The sequence below is a fragment of the Engraulis encrasicolus genome, chromosome 8, assembly GCF_034702125.1.
Source record: "Engraulis encrasicolus isolate BLACKSEA-1 chromosome 8, IST_EnEncr_1.0, whole genome shotgun sequence".
NCBI classification, from domain to species: Eukaryota; Metazoa; Chordata; class Actinopteri; order Clupeiformes; family Engraulidae; genus Engraulis; species Engraulis encrasicolus.
This window is the reverse complement of record NC_085864.1, coordinates 29,087,304-29,108,334: the sequence shown is the minus strand read 5'-3', so window position 1 is coordinate 29,108,334 and position 21,031 is coordinate 29,087,304. Positions and strand designations below refer to the sequence as shown.

General features: G+C 39.4%; 1 protein-coding gene across 1 annotated transcript in view; it reads right to left on the bottom strand.

Moving 5' to 3' along the window:
- Positions 1 to 1,497: 1,497 nt before the first annotated feature.
- Positions 1,498 to 21,031, bottom strand: part of LOC134454410 (uncharacterized) — a 37,335-nt gene continuing 17,801 nt past the window's right edge. Inside the window, exons 9-26 of the mRNA XM_063205392.1 lie at positions 20,369 to 20,512; positions 19,575 to 19,709; positions 13,471 to 13,609; positions 13,236 to 13,386; positions 13,013 to 13,149; positions 9,240 to 9,351; positions 9,075 to 9,138; positions 6,901 to 7,107; positions 6,442 to 6,587; positions 6,230 to 6,348; positions 5,536 to 5,657; positions 5,033 to 5,130; positions 4,398 to 4,537; positions 4,058 to 4,182; positions 3,754 to 3,899; positions 3,378 to 3,480; positions 2,608 to 2,750; positions 1,498 to 2,242 (exon numbers count right to left, since the gene is read on the bottom strand). Of these exons, the coding sequence (XP_063061462.1) occupies positions 3,462 to 3,480; positions 3,754 to 3,899; positions 4,058 to 4,182; positions 4,398 to 4,537; positions 5,033 to 5,130; positions 5,536 to 5,657; positions 6,230 to 6,348; positions 6,442 to 6,587; positions 6,901 to 7,107; positions 9,075 to 9,138; positions 9,240 to 9,351; positions 13,013 to 13,149; positions 13,236 to 13,386; positions 13,471 to 13,609; positions 19,575 to 19,709; positions 20,369 to 20,512 (2,004 nt within the window). The 3' untranslated portion in view covers positions 1,498 to 2,242; positions 2,608 to 2,750; positions 3,378 to 3,461. The remainder of the gene's footprint in view (positions 2,243 to 2,607; positions 2,751 to 3,377; positions 3,481 to 3,753; positions 3,900 to 4,057; positions 4,183 to 4,397; positions 4,538 to 5,032; positions 5,131 to 5,535; positions 5,658 to 6,229; positions 6,349 to 6,441; positions 6,588 to 6,900; positions 7,108 to 9,074; positions 9,139 to 9,239; positions 9,352 to 13,012; positions 13,150 to 13,235; positions 13,387 to 13,470; positions 13,610 to 19,574; positions 19,710 to 20,368; positions 20,513 to 21,031) is intronic.

Genomic DNA, 21,031 nt, shown 5'->3' with positions numbered 1-21,031 from the left:
TTCCCCAGGTGTTGACATCAAAGCACAATAAGGGATATTAGTTCACCAAGGAAAAGTAGGCTTCTTATTAATAGGCTTAGATCATATGATGCTGAGATGCTGAACGTGTGTGAGGGAGACAGAGACGGAGAGAGAAGGGTCAGGTTTCCAGTAGGTAGCCTATTACTAATAGGATTTAATGTTTGATAATGTGAGACAGTTGTTAGACTACAGGTAATAGTATTAGTCTAACAACTGTCTCACATTATCAAACATTATCCAATTAATATCCAAACATTAACTGAAACAACACTGGTCATATTTCGTCAGGAAACATGTTGTGTGAAGTTACTTACAAAAATGCAACACTTAATTTTGATGTTTAATAGCCTATTTTTTTTTTTAACTTTTTTGATCGTGCAGCAGCGCGCGCACGCTTATACAAACAAAACTCGAAACTCAGTTAGCCTATGTTCTCACTATGCAACAGGCACGTTGTCCTTTGTTTGGTTTTGTGATTTGACATTTTGTCAAGAGCGGGAATGGATGCAGGCTGAAATGGAGCATGTTTTCGCTAGGCAGGCGGTCAATGCGGGGAAGAATAACGCTGCCTATTAATATCCACATCGACCTCAACGTTCGCCCGACTTCAGACACTTCCCTGATAGAGCGTCGCGTGGTTTATGAATTTGGGCAGGCGGAGCATCTCGCTCTCTCGCTCTCTTTCTCTCTCTCTGCTCAACGTCTATCTCCACTCAACAGCATCGGCGCATGCATGAATCTTAACACCTTCACACGTTTGATAAAGCCTTCTTCGGTCTGTTGTTCATTTCTGTGCTTTACCTTCCGACGTTTCCAAGTGTTTCGTCTCGCGGAGGTTGCTCAGGCAATTGATTATAACAAATGCACGTACTGGTTGGACGGAACATTGTATAAGAGAGGGATGAATGGAAGTGTTACTCGCACATGTGCGCCCCTTTTCTACTTGTCTTTTTTAAGCGCATATGCAAACATTTGCCTTTATGCTGCTGTTTTCTAGACTGAGGAGTAACAACAGAGATTTTGTCAGGGAAGAACTTTGGTAACAACTTTTAAAGGGCGCATCCGATTCTGCGAGGCAGTTTCGCGATAGGGGTTCGTGGGTCTGCGTACCGCGATACCTCGGTTCGATGCAATATCGTTACAGCCTTACTGGTTACATTCACTTTCTCCGCAGTAGACTATGAGATAGAATGATGGCGAGTTCAAAATGCTCGGCCCCGGTTACATTCTATCCATGGCGGAGTGATTATTAGGTGTGATGAGTCTCCGGGGATGATGACCACCTAGACATCATCCTCCTTACTGACGCGTAGAATGCCAGTAGAACGCGTCTCATCCAATCAGATATCGCAAAATAAATTGACCGGATCTAACTATTGTAGAATAAAAAATATTACACACTCTAAGACACAGGGCTGGTCTGCATGAATTGTGTCCATCTGAACACCAGTCAGCAAGTTGTAGTCCACATTCCAGTACAGGCTATAGCGTATGTTTTTATTTTGATTTCAACAAGACACGACAACAGCAGGAACTACTAAAGGCACTGCAAATAGGCAGTGAAGGCACATCACACTGGTTGAAAAGAAACAAGAAAACAGAGTAAGATTTAGCAAAAAGTTACTGAAGACACTGCAAACAGAAACACTACAAAGTGGTAGTATCAAGACACTGCAAACGGAAACACTACAAACTGTTACTGAAGGCACTGCAAATGGAAACACTATAAACTGTTAGTAAACACACTGCAAACTAAAGACACAGGCAGGAGATATTATCTTGACAGTGACAACACATCATTGGGGGGAATAAGTATAATCCAAGTACTGGCCAATTTTGACAATGATTTTTCATCATCCACACCTCAAGACACCGTAAAACCTGATAAGACTTAAAAAAAAATCAAGAGAGGGCAAAACCTGAAAACTCAAAGATCCCAAATAAAATCAATGATGCAAGACACAAATATACATGTATACACATTAATTCAAATTCAAAGCAGTCTTCCAAGTACAAAAAATATACAGTAAGTGGTGTCATACAATTAGTTGTTCTTTAAAATGTGTCGTGATTGAATTACACCTTTTCACACAGTATTGCTAATCACACGGGTGTTGAAATTTGTAGCTTGCGATATTCTTTCACTCTTTTTCTCATGTCCTTGTCCCCTTTTAGGTCCGTTCTCATAAGAGGATTGTTGGTAATTGGATCTTTGTTGCTCCTATAAGAAACAGACATGAGTATAATATGTTACTTACTGTATGTAGCCATGATTCTACAGTATTTGTTAGGGATACTTCACCTCTATGCATGGATAATTTTTGTCATTTAGATCATATTATTCCAGGGCTGGACTGGGGGAGAAATAGGGCCTGGGCACTTTTGTCTTAAAGGGGGCCCCTATTTTCAGAAATGGAAAAAAAAAAAAAAAAAAACTTTTCATAATTTATATACCGGTATACTTTTTTTAATTTCTGAAAATAGGCGACGACGGGGGTGTGGGGCTCACCAGGAAATGCCCGAGTTTACACATATAGTATAATCAATAACCAATCTCTCCCACACCTATTGTACAGTGTAACTTACTTTTTTAGGTGCTCCTCTATGGCTTTACGCTCGTACACCATGCCCTCTTTAGTTATGATCGGCTCTACAAACACCTTTTTAGTGAGAGGACACACAATGGATGGTGGCACTTTGTCAGCGCTCAGCTCTGGTCCAACCATTTCCTGAAATGGATGTGTTATTTCAGATTAATGATGCTTATGTCTGCAGTTTTACGGTACATAACTGAAGGCATTCTGCAAATACAGTATGCATGGTTAGAAACACAGGCATGCTGCTGGAACTGTTAAGCCCCATGGAAGATTTCAGATTTATACAATACAATTAAAAGATTTAGTATTTGTTAAATATTAAAACATATTCTGAATAGCCTCCTGGGGGGTGCTGTGGTAAACTGTAGTGCACGACCATGGGGACCCAGGTACAAATCCAGCCTGGGTCATTTCCCAATCCTATCCCACCCCCACTCTCTCTCATTCTGACTTCTGACTATCTTCATTATGTTATCAGTGGCGGCCTTGCTTATTATATGATTTTATTACACTAAGCTGACACTTCTATGCAGAGCTACTTACAGTTATTTTACACGGTATTGTTCACAGTCCCAGTGGCACAGTGAGGTTAGGTGCCTTGCTCAAGGGCGCCTCAGCCATGGATAGAGGTGTAGGGGGCGGTAAGGGTGGGATTTGAACCTACAACCCTCTGATCTTAAGACCACCCCCCTAGCCATTAGACCATGGTTCCCTCACGGTTGAGGTTGCTTAGACCAAAGGAATAGGGAGATCAGTTACCTTCTCAGAATCATCCACAGTCTTACTTGCGCAGCGTGCCGTGTGCTTCTGGGCTTCTTCATTGTATTTTGCTGGATTGGTCAACTACAGTTCTGCTAACACACTACAAGTTCAGAGGAAATGTTGATTACTTGAATGAAACAACTGTAGGCCCTCCCCTCCAACAAGTGAGCATAGAAACGGTGGAAATATGAGAGGAGAAATCACTGTACGACAGGGCAAAAATAAAAAACTATAGCCAAGCTTTTAAGTAGTCAGAATAGTTTGTGACAGTTTATGAAACATTTGATGCAATAGAAAATACAATAATAATAATAGTAATAAGCTTAATCGTTGTGCAGTCATAATCATAATAATACTAACAACAATACAGCACCTGTCTAGCGGGTCGTCAGGCTCTGGGGTGATGAGGAGGCCATAGACAGCGTCGACAATTTCCCTCATGGTGATGTGGGTCGAGTAGTTGCGATCAAAGATGTTATGGCAGATTCGCCCAATGCTGTTCACATTGCAGTGGTACACCTTCAAATTAGTTAAGATTCTAACTATTAACTATTGACCGTCATTAGCTTTCTTTTATCATTGTGTGCAACAAGAAAGTCAAAACAGATACAGTATGTAGTAGTCAATTACACAAATTTCAGGTCACATAGCTAAAAATCTTAAACGTAAAAGGATACTGGGGTGACAAATCTTAGCAGAGGGGGTTTGATGGGGTACTTTGGGCCAAACTCGCAGTAGAGCTCAAACACTCCAGCCTCATACGGGGTGTCAGGAGGCCCCTGAAGCAGCATCTTCCAGAAGGCTGGAGAAGACAAAATGGACATTTATACATTTCAACTGTATGTCTTTTGAGGGTCACTGAAAGCGCAATATACAACTTATATAATAATACTGTATATAACAATAACAATAATATCAAAAAGTAAATATTAATACAATTATGATCACACACACACACACCTCTACTATATGCATGGTGTGAAAAACATACTATTAAAATCCCATGTTTTAACTTACAGACATCGGTTTCTGATGGAAACACAGAGCAGTAAGGGTGAGGGTCACAGTGAAGGTTTTTCAGTTCCTCCACAATCCGTTTATCTTTATTCAAGAAGAAGCAGCCATTTCTTGATTGCTGAATCTTCTTTTTTAAAACACTTCCATACAATTGTTGTTGATAAAGGAAAAGTGGTAAAAAGGCAAACTATGAGTAATATACATACTGACATATTATTGACATTGACAAGATGGGGGATAAACTTGTGCAGCAAAAGTAAGGGGGAAGGGGGAAAGGGAAAAGGGGAGAATTAAGAATTGCAGATTCGTAAAATCTTTAAATTAATTCAGTATTGTAATGGAAGCCAGCGTACATTTAATAACAGTCATAAATTGTGGTACTGAAATGGTACTATAATACACAGTGTTTCAGAAAATGCATACAAGTTCAGGTTCCCTGAAACATGACATAATGTAGAGTATACAAACACAGTGTAGTATGGTGTCATGTTGACATATCCAGGGTTGTATTTCGAAGCGAGGCAAAGCTAGCCAGTTAGCCACTTGCATAGTTAATCAACGGGTAAATGGGCCGCCAACAATTCGAGAAATGCACCCTAGATTATTAAAAAGCAACAAAGCACTTGCAAACTTACTTTTTAGTCATTGTCACCTTGTTCTTAATCTTCTCAGGCAGGTTGACAGTTGGCTCTCTGTCGTAGGCAGCAGATTCAGAAAGTGCCAGTAAGGCCTCCTGAAATAGTGAAGTTAAATGGACATTCAATTAGATGAAATAAACCCAAATGTTTCTTTTGTAGGTTATTTTCTCTTGTTCTCCTCCCTTAATTTTTCATTATTTTTCAGATGTTTCATTTTCTGCATTGATGTGGATTAATGAGAATCTTAACAGGCAATGGTGTATGTCAAATGCACTTCATAAAAGAGTTACGCTGTAAACAACTGGAGCTCTTTTTGGGACATTTTGGTTGTTCAAAAAAACGTTTTCTTGAGGTTCCTGCACCAGTTAAGCTTACTTTAGAAACCACAGTGATTAACAGTGAACGACATGCGGTCATTCCAAGTGGTTCATTTTATCGCATGTTTTGTGGGTCTATTGTGGCTAGACAAAAAAAAAAAGCTGATGTGTATTTTGACCTACTTCATCCCTCAATGGAAGACTTGGTTTGGGCCTCAGTTTCCTGCTCTCCAATGACAGCAGAGTCTCCATCTCAAACAGCTTCAGTGCCTCGGCACTAGTGACTGGTTTAAAGCAACAGCCACCTACACGAAATATACATAAGAATGTCAGCAGGACAAACTTGAATCACTACGTGGCATTAGGGCTGTAACAATATGGTATCTAAGTAGCCTCTTACTGCAGCAGGGGTCGCCGGCGACCCTATTCCCTTGCTGAACATGCTTAACTACATCATAACAACATTGCTGTGACATTACAGAGAGCCATAGTGCTGCGCTAAGGGGTTAAGAAATCGTGATACACAGAGTCATGATACTTTAGGAAGGAAGTATCGTGATACGCCCTTTCAAAGTTCTGTTTCCCTTTGGTCCAGAAAACAACCACATGATATGTGATGATGATTTGAAGCGTGTAAGAACTATTATTTTTAAACTTTCTGAAAAAGTTATTAGTAGCCTCTTGTATCTTTTTGATGATCATTTATAGGTAGAATAGGTTACATTTAAAAAAGCATGGGGTGTATCGAACTGTAGGTCAAGAATCCTAATACGAACTGAATCGTTAGTTGAGTGTATCGTTACAGCCCTAGAATGGCACATATGACAACGACTTTGTTCCATTTATTGTTCACATGTGACTAGGTTTCTTTACAAACCTGTTGCGTGGCTGATGGCCTTCAAAATCCTGTTGTCAGAGGTGCCAACATTAATGCTGTCAACAACTATGTTGGACTCCATCAGTTTGTTAGCAACCGCAGCAGGAGCCATGCTCGATCTGATGAACACGTAGAGAAGACATTACAAGACCGTATGACAATACAGAAGAGTATTCTTTACTGATACAAAACATGACTATACTGTATATTACCCGTTGTCGTCTCCATCGGAGAGACACAAGACGCGTAGCCGGCAGTTTGGGAACTGCTTTTTCACTTTGTCCAGTTCCTCCACGCTTAGCTTTAAGGCATCGTAAAGTGGAGTATCCCCAGCAGCGTGTAGCGTGTCAACGCATTGCTTAAAAAGATAATAGGAATCGTAAGGTTTTAAGCTATTAATTAATGGCGCCCTTGCAAATGTACTCCTTCTCTACGTGAAGTTATCTTCACAAATTGCAATGAAATTATTTTTTCGATGTTATGCAACAATTGCTAATGTTGTTTTGTTTGAATTTATGAAAAGAATTAGCTATTTACCGGTAGTCATTACCGTTAATGAATATGCAAAGACTTCATCTATACATTACGTTCCATAAGCTTTTTCAGATAGTTTGGAATGAAACATAATCTAGAGCAGACAAAATTCCTGGGCTTAATCAGAATGAGCTTACCTGAAACGTTGGCAGGTTTTCGGTGAATGTATGGATCATTTTAACATCTCCACCAAATCTCACCAGGGAAATTACACTGTGGAAATTGTAAGCCATACTTCTGTCCGCAAATGAATTGAACAGTTGTTTGACAGCGGTCAGCCTCTCCATGGCGATGTCTGAATAACAGCATTTGTCATACATGGAGCCACTTGCATCCATAAGGACCTGGAGTAAAGTTCATAAACGAATTTAAAAGGCACAAATTAATGTGTGTCATGTTGTCTCCTGCCTGTGTATGAGATACCACTGCAAAAATTAGTCTTTTTAGAGACTGTGTTAATATGGTGTTGAATGGAAAAACTCACTCACTCACTAGATGCCATAAAAGTGTCTAATTATACTTCAGTTGGGTCAATACCCACCAACATAGCTATGCGCTCAGGAAAAAAAAAGAAATATTAAAAGGGACACTGTGTGATATTTTTAGTTGTTTATTTCCAGAATTCCTGCTGCCCATTCACTAATGTTACCCTTTTCATGAATACTTACCACCAGCATCAAATTCTAAGTATTCATAATGACTGGAACAAGGCCGACAGGCGGACAACAGATGCGTCCCTCTATGCCAGTTCCAACCTTTTTTCCCCCCAAAACGCCCCGCTGGCCTCCTCCTAACCTGTCAATGCCCACCCCCCTCTGAGGATGTGCTTTTTGTTTATTGGTCATAGCCTATTGCCCATGGAAACTCCAAATAATGTGGCAGGCAGCGAAATGACGAGACAAAGCTTTATATTTTGCAGTTTAGACTATAATAAGGCCATCATGCTTGGATTTGGAAAAGAAGCATCTAATTTCAAATTTCACATAGATCAAGTGGCTACATTACAAATTACCAGATATTATTAGTAGCCTACTAGGTTATTTATCAACCTTTAGTAGGCTATCACGCCATTTCAGCGTCATGTGCATGTGGGAAAGAAACTAAACATCGCCAAATAGCCTAATAAATAAATAAAACCGTTTGGGTGAATCATGCGCTATGGGTTCACCCTTTGGATGCATTGTGCGCTTAATTTTCAATGCCAGCTTTTTACCGTCAAGGCACAAAGCAGTGAGCTTCAGTGGCAGAGTTTACCAAATTCATACGACTGCAAACCAATTATGAAGCAAAAGACGCGTTCTGTCCCGTGCTCTGAGCGCAACGGAAAGCACCTGTGGGGTCCACACGCCCGCCAGCAGAAAACGACTCTCCCTTGCAATATGCCCGAGAACATCAGTAACACAGCGTATGTGAAATACAAATGGTCCATCTGTCTACTAGTTCGAGAACACTGACTACTCACTGAAACGTAGTGGCAGAATGTTTGCAAACTCACGTTTAGAGGAAGAGCTGTAGCGCTGCTGGTCGCCTGTCAACTCCATGTCGTGGAGCGTTATGCAATGCTAACGCCCCTCTATCCGAGCACAAACATCTGTGTGAAATACTGCCTGCCGACTTCTAAATCGTTCATTTTCATTTTGATGAACCAAAAGAGCTGCACAACGCGACACTATCAGCCGAAGTGTAGGCCTATCACAAGACCGTGAACATTAAGTGACACTCACTGTGGTGTTGGTGTGCTGTGGAGAAGGAACAAAGTTGCCTACCACTGTCCAAACGCAAAACAATGCAGAAAATTGAATGCACCCCTCAGTTGTCTCACAATGCAATCAGCTTAGCCTTGCCGGTTTGGTAACATATCGTATACGTTTTGACACGCATTCGCTCCAGGCCAAAATGCCTCTCTGCCTCCGCCTTGTGGACACAGGAAGGAACAATTGAAGGAATGCGTTTCAGACAGCGTTTCAGACAAGGAATGCGTTTCAGACAGCGTTTCAGACAAGGAATGCGTTTCAGACGGACGGACAGACCCTCTTATAGAGATGCTGGGACGCATCTAAAAATTGCACTTTTCATACATGAAAAGGGGGATCTCCATGGTCCGCCATTTTGAATTTCCAAAAATAGCCATTTTTAGCTGCAAAAATGACTGTACTTGGACCATACTAGAAAATATTTGTTTATTACTTTATCAAATTTGGCAATAGGCAGCCCAGTTTCAATGAGCAGCATAGTTGCAGTACCTTTTTGACCATTTCCTGCACAGTGTCCCTTTAAGTAAAAAACAGAATACGGTATATTCAAGACTTACCATTATTGCCTCATGTGGGGTCCGACTTGTCCTAAGAGCTTTGTCAGTCCTGACATCTCCTAGTCTAAATACAAGGAAGACATAAGCTTATCATACACAGCACACCAATACAATACAATACAATACATTAAGTTCAAAAACAATATTTCATGAAAATAAACATACTTATTTGAAAGTTCATTCAAGTCCACAGTCTCGCATTTTCCCTTGAGACAATTGAAGATATGCACGTTCTGGGAACAACCTTTGAATTTTGAGTCGTATACACCCAAGTTGTCTGAAAGAAAACAAAATCATGCAGGAGTATTTCGTCCTTTAGCCGAAAAAGTTATACAAATTCTCCGGCAGGAATACCTCTCTGGCATTCAACCCAGCCTCAAACCTGGCACATATGAGAAGGCCTACCGTTACGACAGGGCGAGTCTTATGCATGAGATAGACAGTACACTGTCACATCACACACCTCATTACCCAGGGGAAAGTGCTGGTTTGTCTGTGTGCAGTGAAACATTCTATATTTTGGAATAAAGTAATACAGAAGATAAAACTTGAAAACTGTATATTACAAAAATATTTGCAAATTTCCACAAGGTGTCTGGGTGCTCTGCTAAGAAAATGAGACCGAAATCTTTTTTCAGATATCAGAAAGTGTTTCTACAAATCATGGGAAAGCAAAAGTGTTTGTACTAGTCTCAGGAAGACAAAAAAAGAGAAAAGCTGATGTTGAGTCGGAATACTGTTTATCTTCTGAAGGCCTAAAGCACAGAAAAATACTGCAATGAGGTGTTGATCAATTTGATGACCTTCTGTGCAGATGTGGACACATCAAGAGAAAAATGCTGCATACTACACTTATTCATGTATCAGCATGCCAAATGTAAAGGTCTGTTTAGACTCCTCCTTCAGTTGCAGGACACGTACTGTCAGCCGGGGGTGTAGCGGCAGATTACGGACAATTCAGCCTGGGAGAAATGCATTTGCATGCACATTGAGCACTGCAAGGGGTCGTTTCAGCTCTAAAGAGGGGACCGTGGTGGCTGTTTGGGTACGTGATCTGCTGCCACCCCCCGCTGGCAGTACGTGTCCTGCAACTGAAGAAGTCTGAACTACAGCCCCTGGCAAAAAGTATGGAATCACCTGACGTGGAGGATCATTCAGTCGTTTTTATTTTTTAGAAAAAATATGGATCACAGACCCAACTCAAGACTGAAGTCATTTCAAAGGGCAACTGGCTTTAAGAAATCAAGAAAAACAACTGCATAAGTAAGTAATAGTTACTTTTTTACAGCATGGGTAGGGAAAAAAATATGGAATCACTCAGCTCTGAGGAAAAAATATGGAATCAATGAAAAACTAACACACAAACAAGCGCTTCAAAAACTTGTTTATACCACGTCTGGATTTTAGAACAACTTACAGCCTCGGAGTAATGGTATTAATGAAAAAAATGGTACCCCTTATCATTTTTGATTCAAATTTCTGTGATTACATTGGCAGAACATCTTTACAGGTTGGAACCTTGCCATTGTTTACAGTTTTTCCTCGATTGCTTACACACAATTTCTGGTACTTCACACACAATTCTCGGAACATCTCACCCATTTCCCAACTCTCCTAACCAAGGTCACTGAACACTAAGCACAATTCCTTCTTTACACTCACATTTCAGTTTTAAAACACACTTGTTTCAAACCACTACACACAATTATCTGGATTACACACAATTTTCATGAAGAAAATCCCTGGTTGTCGCATTGAACACACGGTCATTAAAAACACTAAAATCAACTGCCATACTATATTCACTTCCTCATCACATGGGGAAACTCCTTTCATACCTGTTTACAATAAGCAATCATCATCCCATAAGGGCAAACATTGCATGTGATATTGATGAAAACATGAGTGGATGCAGTGAGAAAACACATTTGTTTCGTTTTTGAACTCCAAAATACGTTATACAAGAGATCACTTTCATGTGGTTACTCAATATTTTACAATAAATTAGTGCAATTTTTTAAAATTATGTAAAATATATACATGTGTACTCTGATTCTAAAAACAATATTTCAGTATTTTATTTCAGAAAAGTACCCTCTTTAGTAAGTAGAACACTGAAGAAAATAAGTTTCTACTGTGTGTCAAGTTGAGTATAGAGTTTTACCTTGTGCATATTAGTGTTCAATGGTTCACATAAGAGTGTATTAAAATGACTGCTTGTGTGTGTCATTTGAGAACAAAATTACCTTTTTAGAAGAGAGTACACTGTTTTGAGACAAGACGTGCATTTTTCAGAGGTAGTGTGGAGTTTTGCCCGTTGTGTGTGAGGTTTGCAGATTTGTGTGTAGAGTTATGAGAATTCAAGAACTGATTCTGAAAATTGTGTGTAAGCAATCGAGAAAAACTAAGTTCCAGCGCAGTCTATTGTGGGATTTCAGTTCCAGGTTATTTGTAGTCCATGACACTTAACCATATGCGTTTATCTTCAAAGAATGTGTTAACTGGTTTTGCTCAATGAACAGGTACATTACAATTTCAAGAAATTATTCCATCATCCCTAAGCATCATTTCAACTGATCGGATCAGAAAATTGACAAAATGTCAACATAAACTTGAGTAGTCATTGAAAAGGCATTGGCAACCATCTCCCATCACCTGAAGCAAATGGGCTTTGCATACAGAAACATTCACTGATATCTAAACATACACATGCACCTAAATTCGAAAAACTAAAAATGCTACAGGACAAGACAAATGAACCAGGCTGTGTATGACTGGATGGAAGTCAAATTCATTCATTAATTGTGAATTTTCTTTGAAGAATTTGTTGCTGGAAGTGCTGTCTAGTGCATGTCTTACAGTACGAGATTCGTGAAAAATGAAGATGACCGCATGGCGCCTGATGAAAACATACAAGTGTCCACAGTCATTGACAATAGCCTATGGGGCTGCATGTCAGGTGAAGGTACTGGGGACATGACTGGATTACATTTTCAATCAATGCACAAGTTAAAGTGAACAACACTTTCCCCATCCTATCAATTGAAGGGATGCTTGGAGATGATGAAATCTTTTCTTGGGATGGTAATGTATCTTTACTTTACTTGCCGTACTGTAAAACCTGTGATAACATTCATTGAAGAAGAACGTGTCATCTTCCAAACAGTCTAGACTTCAATCCAAATTAAAATCTGAGGTGGACGTTTAAGAAAATGGTCCATGACAAGGCTCCAACATGTAAAACTATTCTGACAACTGCAATAAGAGAAAGTGTGAGGAAATTGTATGAAGGGTGCTGTTTTTCATTCATTAATGCCATTCTTCAGAGGCTGTAGGTTCCCACAGGTGCACAGGTGGTGCAAAAATGTTCTTTAAGTTTTCTTTTGATGTTTGTTTCCATGATTCCATATTTTCTTCATCAGAGCTGAGTGATTCCATATGTATTGCTCTACCCATGCTCTAAAAAAAGTAACTATAACTTACTGACACAATTGTTTTTCTTGATTTCTTTTAGTGTTTCTTAAAGCCAGACAGTTGCCCTTTGATTTCAGTTTTGAGTCGGGTCTGTGATCCATAATTTTTCTTAAAATAAAAACGACTGAATGAACATCCTCCACAACAGGTGATTCCATACTTTTTGCCAGGGGCTGTAGGCTTAAGCCTTCAACAGTGTACAGCTGTAATGCCATCAACGACTCTTGGCAAATGGGCACAACGGGCTCAGCAATAGTATGAGTTAAACATGGAAAGACATGATTCTTTTAATTCTAACTGATGCTATGGCCTTGAGAATTTTTTCAACAATGGCTGAAAAAAAAAAAACCCACCCGCTCCCATGAATGACCCTCATACTTTCTAAAAATAAAGAGGCACAAAGAGCTTGCAGAATGGCCATTTAAACACTGTTGTGTTGTGTTTTTTGTCATGCTCAAACTAACCATTGTCAAGATACACCAGCAGTGGCCCTTGGACTCCAACCTCCTTCAGTGATAAAGGTGGAGATACTTGCAAGTGAGGGTATGAAGTCATTTCCTCTTTCACTTTTGCAAGTGTTTTCTCTGTATTTACGCTGAAGCTGGAAAACAATAAATAATTTAATCAAACCATACACAGGTACAGACAACACACATGATTGTTTTCGATTCACACAAGTGGACGTACTTGGAACAAGTCACACAACCATGTGAGGTCCATTTCTCAATTCCCATCATCCAAAGTGGAGTACTGAGCAAACTTTTCTCAATGTCAGTTGCCCTCTTGTGAGCAGTTTCTGCCATGCTCTGTAAACTGCAGTTGGGAAGCGCATCGTCATCTGCAGATTACACAGCCCGATTAGTGGTGGCCACATTGCATTCCTCAAACAACAAAGAAAATGGGTAATATGAGTTTGGCTTACCCCTAAATTTCTGTAGTACATAAGATTTCTCGAACACACTAGGATTTTCTCCAATGCGAACTGGCTCCATAAAACGGTCATTTGTCTCTTCACAAGACAGAGATATATAGTCAAAATCTTCATGCTCCGAGTCCTCATCCTTGAGATTTAAGTACAATAAAAGGTGTGAATTGAATAGCATTTTTCATATAAACAATGCCACAATCATATAGCTCTACATAGTTTAATGTTACCTATAACCTAGATGTTCACTAATGTTCGCTAGGGAAGTCATGGGGAAGCGGTTAGAGTGTCAGATTTGTAGCCCAAAGGTTACCGATTCAACTCCCGACCCGCCAGGTTGGTAGGGGGAGTAATCAATCAATTAGACCGTACTGAATATCCAAATGTGGAAAAAAGGTTTGGTTACCCACCAAATTGGTTAAAGGTACACTGTGCAGGAAATGGTCAAAAGATGTACTGCAACTATAGTCTGAGCGAATTAGCCAAAAAAAGGGTCAAAGGTGGAAGTAAATAAAGCGAAAGCATATTTGGTATCATTTGAATCGCTGTTTTCTGTAGATTACGAATATTTGGTGCCTACAGTGCAGATTTGTACAGAAAAAAAGTTATGGAGCTTTGAATGGAGCATGGTACAATCATTCTTGGCTCAAAAACGATTGTGTGCACATCTTGATATTAGCTGATATCTCCTAAGTAAATTGAAAGATATTCATCAAACTTGGTGTATTTACCCACTATGTGTCATTGAAAAGTTACAATGACAATTTAGGTCAAGAGGTCAAAGGTCAAGGTCATCAAGGGTTACACATGGAAATGACATGCCGTATTGAGTTCATGTATCCGAAGCAGGCTAATGGTTGTTTACACTCAAAGGTTGAAGTAAATAAAGCGAAAGCATATTTGGTATCATGTGAATCGCTGTTTTCTGTAGATTAAGAATATATGGTGCCTACAACGCAGATCTGTACAGAAAAAAAATACGGCGCTTTGAATGGAGCATGGTACAATCATTTTTGGCTCAAAAACGAATGTTAGCACATCTTAATATTAGCTAATATCTCCTAAGCCAGTAGAAAGATATTCATCAAACTTGGTGTATTTACCCACTGTATGTCATTGGAGACCTACAATGAGGTCTAGAGGTCAAAGGTCAAGGTCACAAGGGGTCTCACAGGGAACGAACATGCAGTATTGGGTTCATGTTTCCAAAGCAGGCTAATGGTTCTTCACACTTAAAATTTGAAGTACTGTAACTAAGTGAAAGCATATTTGGTATCAATTGTATTGTGGTGAGTCCCTATGTGGAGCACATTGACTTAATGACCCTCTTTTATATAGAAGAATAAAAAAAATCGGTTTGCCATTTATGTAGGCAAATGTGCCAAACTGTTAGGGGTCTTACACACCAAGGCGGTAAAGCGTCGCGGAACGGCCGCGTTTTTTACCGGCGTCAGTGAAAATACATTGAAACCTATCTGTCCTTACACACCAACCGGCGGTAGTCGGGCGTCAGCGGCGCGGGAGCCGGCTCCGCGCCGCGCTGCATTTGGAAAATAGAACTCGTGCGTATTTTTCACGCCGGCGACCGGCGGTGTCTCATTCAAATGAATGGCAAAGTAGCATGCTAGCTTTGGCTGTGTGGAGGGTTTTGAATAGGACTGGCCACGCACGCCGACGCTGTCAGTGTGCAAGGCAGAGAAAAGCACACCGGCCAAAACTCAGCAGAAAGACCGCGTCCATCCTGCGACCGTTCCATTCCGCCTTGGTATGTTTTGGCCCTTACGTAACTGACAGCCAACTTCCCATTTGTCCCTCCCTTCCCAGAGTATCAACTTTACCCTTCTACTTTTGTGTCATGTATTGATATGCCTATCCATGGTCAGTAAAAATAGAAGTCTACACATGCATTTTTATTTTTAGCGAAATATCTTATCAGTTGGCATATTTTTCATATATGTACATATTTGAACATTGTGACAGTTTTGCCATTGTAATGCCAATGCAGTCTGACATTTGAGCTATCTATTATGATCAAATGAAGTTGCTATGCATGTGCATGTTCATTTAAAAGATGTATGTTAAGTAATGTTTAAAAAAAACAAAAAAAACGGAATACCGTAGGAAGCCATAAAGGGCATGTATAAGGATTGACATTATGCATCTTATCTGAAGACAAAGTATGGACAATGTCATGTGGCCTTTGATGGCTACGAAAGTGGCCCCTCAACCAAAGATCATGAGCACTTGAGGAGATCTGCAAAGATAGCCTGCAAACATTACTATAAGCAGTAATGCAATTGTTCAAGTAACACAAGAGCCATTTTTCAGAAATGAGTCCAATAAATGCAAGTTCATAAATGAGCTGGCCAAGGAATTGAGAGAACATCAGATTGTCGTACAGCAAAGTGATGGCGACGCAGATGTTTTGATAGCTGAAATGGCTTTGAGGTTGGCAAAAGAGGGAGAGTCTGTAGTTGTCGTTGCGGATGACACTGATGTCTTCTGTATACTGCTGCATCATTGGAATTCGACCATGGGTGACATATTCTTCAGATCAGAAAGGAAAGGCCGGCAGAGGAACCAAAGAGAAGATCAAGTATGGAATATGCGTGATGTTTCAATTGCCAACCAGTCCATCAAGGAACACGTGCTCTTCATTCATGGCTGGGGAGGATGCGACACCACTTCTGCAATATATATGCAAACTTCTGTTACTACAGTAAGCTTGTTTAAAATGAGCTATCATGTTGTTTTTGATGTACTGAAGGTTTGTTATAGGGATTGGGTTTCATTACATCACTTATGAACTGAAACTATTACTTTAAATCTTGTACTAGTGCAGATGTTTGGAGTTTTATAAAAGCATATTATTTTGATTTTCAAAGACAACTGCATGAACATATGATGTAAAGCAGTGTTTCCCAACCTTCTTTGTCTTGTGTACCCCCAAGCCTTTTCGTTGTGCCATGAGTACCCCCTAAGTCAAGTTCTATACCGCTTTCTCTATCCCAATGTAACTGAGCTACATGTATTTGATAAAATTACATGATGTTTCCAAGTACCCCCTGCAGTGTGCTCGCATACCCCTAGTGGTACACGTACCCCTGGTTGGGAAACACTGATGTAAAGGTTGAAACAACTGTTATTTTGATATAGAAAATACACTCCATTGTGTTTTAATCAGTGTCTTTGTCTTTTTATGTCAATTCACATGTTAATGCTTTAAGTTTAAGCTGTTAATGCTTTAAGCTGTGAGCTACATTAAGCGGTAACCTCATGACCTTTGACCTCTACTTTTGACCTTATGACCTTTAATCCCTAATCAGTTTATGTATAGGGCTGATGAGCTGTTGTGGGTTTAATAACAATATTTCAATACATTTGAGAGGTAAACAAGGCCGACAGGCGGACAACAGATGCGTCCCTCTATGCCACTTCCAACTATGCCATTTTCCCCCCCAAACGCCCCCCTGGCCTCCTCCTAGCCTGTCAACGCCCCCCGAGGATGTACTTTTTGTTTATTGGTCATCATGGACACTCCAAATATTGTGGCAGGCAGCAAGGCAGCAAAATGGCGAGACATGGCTTTATTTTTTGCAGTTTAGGGTATAATAAGCTTATCATCATTCTTGGATTTGGAAAAGAACCATAGGCTATGATTTGAAATTTCACATAGCCTAGATGAAGTAGGCTACATTACAAATTACCAGACATTTATTAGGCCTAACATACACACTACTGTGCTAACTCCCAATGGTCTTTAAAGAGGACATTCAGAGCTTTCCAATGATACCATGTGTGTAGGGGTGGGGTTTTGGGAACTTTCTATTTCTTTGCAAGGAAAATGGTGTCCATTAAAAATAGGCCGCTTTTGGTTAAAGGGAAAGTAAATGCATAATACTTTAAAGTGGGCAATTATTGTCTTAAAACATCATCTTTATATGTTATTTCAATCTCTTCAGAGTACAATTAAACCATTTCTAAATTAATGTAACATTATTTAATTCCCATATTTAGGCGTTAAAGAAATGTCCTCTAAAATGGACATTGGTAGTGACATATTCCATTTTGTTAGTGTTTTTCAAATCACCAAGTCAGTATCAGAATCAGAAGGAGAGACACTTTACAGCACATTATTGATAAATAATCCTAGATGTGATGTTTGAGGAAGATGCTGAAGATTCAGAGACCTCTTAGGATTCATTTCAAGCAGGAAAAGTAGAATCAGAACAAGCAGAACGTTTCCTATTGATGCATTTGTCGCCCCATGTGGAGCATGACTCTGATGTGTGTCTGAACTTTGCAGGACAATATTTCAACCAAAAATTAAATTAAAACTAAATTAATCCTATAGACATGAACACATGTTTGTTCCAGAGATAATAACCCATATTTCACACATCAGAACTATAAAATTAGTCAACTCTGGTGAAAGTTCTCAGTTGAGGGACCACATGTCATTCAAGCTTCAACTGCAAGTCCAGTTGCTTAAAACAAAATTGCTTTGACTTGAGATGACCTGCATGAATGATAATGGTCACAGACACATCCAGTTTCCACCTCAAACCAATAAAACACTCATTGTTAACTCATAAATGCTCAAATTTACTAATAATTAAACTGATTGTTATGCTTTTTCATCCAGATTGATTGATAGCAATTAAGGTACATTTTCAATGTACGGCCTTCCAATGTCCACTGAAAATCTTTAAAATAAAAAATACAAATTCGAAAAAAATGTTGTCAATCTCATTTTTTGCCTTCAAACAATTGGGGGAGTAAAAAAAACAAAGATTTTAAAACTTTTTTCCCCCTGGTAGTCAGGAGGATAACGTGAAACTCAATTACCCAGAATGCTGCACGTGAGCTCTCTACCCGGGTGATTCTGGAAAACAAACATGGCGGCAACTCGCTTTACTACCTTAATAATGTGTTAATCCGACGCTAGATTTCTTAACTGATGAAAATCGAAGGCAGAAATCAACATTGTAGTGTCTAAATATGAGGTCGATTGGTCTATTTGTGGCGTACATCACGATCGGCTGAGTTGTTGGCCTCACGTTTGTCAGTTAGCCTGTGGCTAGGCTACTTTTCGCCAACGTTACCATCCGGTTTAGTATAGAAAGGCTATGCTTGCACGCATTCGCTCCGTAGTCTGCCGCCTTGTGGCCACAGGAAGGAACAATTTAAAGAAAGCGTTTCAGACGGACAACAATTGAATGAAAGCGTTTCAGACGGACGGAAATTTAATGAAAGCGTTTCAGACGGACGGACGGACGGACAGACAGACCCTCTTATAGAGATGCTGGGACGCATCTAAAAAAACAGATATTTTATGTCAAGTATGACCTTGCGTGACCTTGACCTTTGACCCCCGAGACATTAACTCCTCCTACTTTCATCAAGAACTTATGGTGAGTAAATATACCAAGTTTGGAAAAGATCCTTTCACTGGTATGGAAGATATCAGCTAATATACCTATTGGTGACATCATACGATTTTAGCCCAAAATGCATTATAATGTGTTACATTCAAAGCTGAATAACTTTTTTTCTGTACAAATCTGTGCTGTAGGCACCTGAAATTCTTATTCTGTATAAAATTACGGAAAGATTGATACCTAATATGCTTTCGCTTTATTTACTTCCACCTTCAAACCTAATTCGCTCAGACTACTATGCTGCTCATTGAAACTGGGTTGCCTATTGCCAAATTGGATCTTTCCATGAACGTTTACTAAGTAAAATGTTCTAGTGTATGGCCCAAGTACAACCATTTTTTGCAGCTAAAAATGACTATTTCTGGAAATTCTAAATGGCGGACCATGGAGAAGATCCCCTTTTCATGTAGGAACATTTTTCAGGTCATAACGAACACTTAGAATTTGATCGTGGTGGTAAATATTCATGAAAACGGTAACATTAGTGAATGGGTAGCATGAATTCCGGAAATAAACAACTAAAAATCTTGCACAGTGCACCTTTAAACTGGAAAGAGTGAAATCTAATCCTTCTGTCTCACACATGAATTACACAGGAATGTGTTTCTCATTTTTCTACAGGCATTTCTTAAGTTTATTACAGACTACATGAAACCTCACCTTTGCTTCCGTCAATAGGTAAGCCCAGCAAACAGCAGATTCCTCAAAGACTTCATTGTCCTCAATGACTTGTTCCTTTGACAATTGTGATAACAGCTCTCTGAACAGAAAGTAAAGTCCTTCAACTACAATGATCTGAAAATTGAAAAGAAAAGGGAGTAATTTAAAAGGTTTTAGCATATACAGCTTCTTTCAGGAAAAAAAAAATCATGGATATTAATTTCCATAATATTCTGTATTTCATCAAAAAGTAAACTTTCATCATTTTAAGATTCATGACCAACATTTTAAACCACTCCAATTATTCATTTGTTTAAAATAGAATAGAATATTGTGATTGTCACCATTCAGTTAAGAAAAAGAGACAAAATCACATCAAATTAATAGAAATGTATACAGGGGTTGGACAAAAATAATGGAAACACTTGTTATTTTACAGAGAGAAGTTTCATGGCTCAAGTGGACCAGCCCTTTTGGCCAGTCTTCATTAATTGTACAATGCACCAGTACAGTGAAGTGTGAAGATTCTATTATCAGGGTAAGAGCACAGTTTTGCTCAAAATTTTGCAATCCACACAACATTATGGGTGACATATCAGAGGTCAAAAAGAAATTCTTGGTGCGCGTGTAACTGTTGCATGTTTGATCGAGACAGCAAGTCTTTGTGATGTTTCAAGAGCCAAGGTATCCAAGGTAATGTCTGCATACCACCAACCGGATTAACTGTGGATGCACGAGGAAACATTTAACATAATTTAACAATTTACGTAATCCACTACAATGTCTCCAAATACCTTCTGAAGTCTGGTTACAGTGTCATTTTCACAGACCAGCACGTACAAACTTTGAGCCAAAGGATGACACCCTGTGAGTTTGCGGATGTAGCCCACAACGTTCTTCATCCGTTCCTTTGAGTACGTTTCTGTCTGTACTTGTGTCTGTAGTTGTAAAAAGACATGGGTCAGTTCTGAATAATGGCTTGCTTAAGTGTTTAAAAAAAATTAGCGACCCAATATATTTAAAGTAGGGCTGGGACTCGATTACAAATTTTAATCACATTAATCTATAGGCTTTGAAATTAATGAATCGAATTAATCACATTTTAATCACATTTAAATATCTGAAATTTTCACAAGGATTTTGAATAATTAGAAATCAAACAAACACAACGTACAAGTTTAGAGACTCTGTTGCCAACTTTATTCCAAAGGTAATTCTTGTATAGGTTGGACACATATCTCTGGGCTACTACACAATAGGGATGGGAATATTCATCAAAGCGATACGATACACATCTCGATACACGTGGCAAAGATCTGATACATTCACGATTCATGAAATGAGCAGTGAGAAGATGTGACAGGATTCTCCTACCTACTGCGATGCAGTTAGATATGGCGCGATGTAATTATAATACCATCCGATTCAATGCGATTCAGTACGATGCGATACAGATC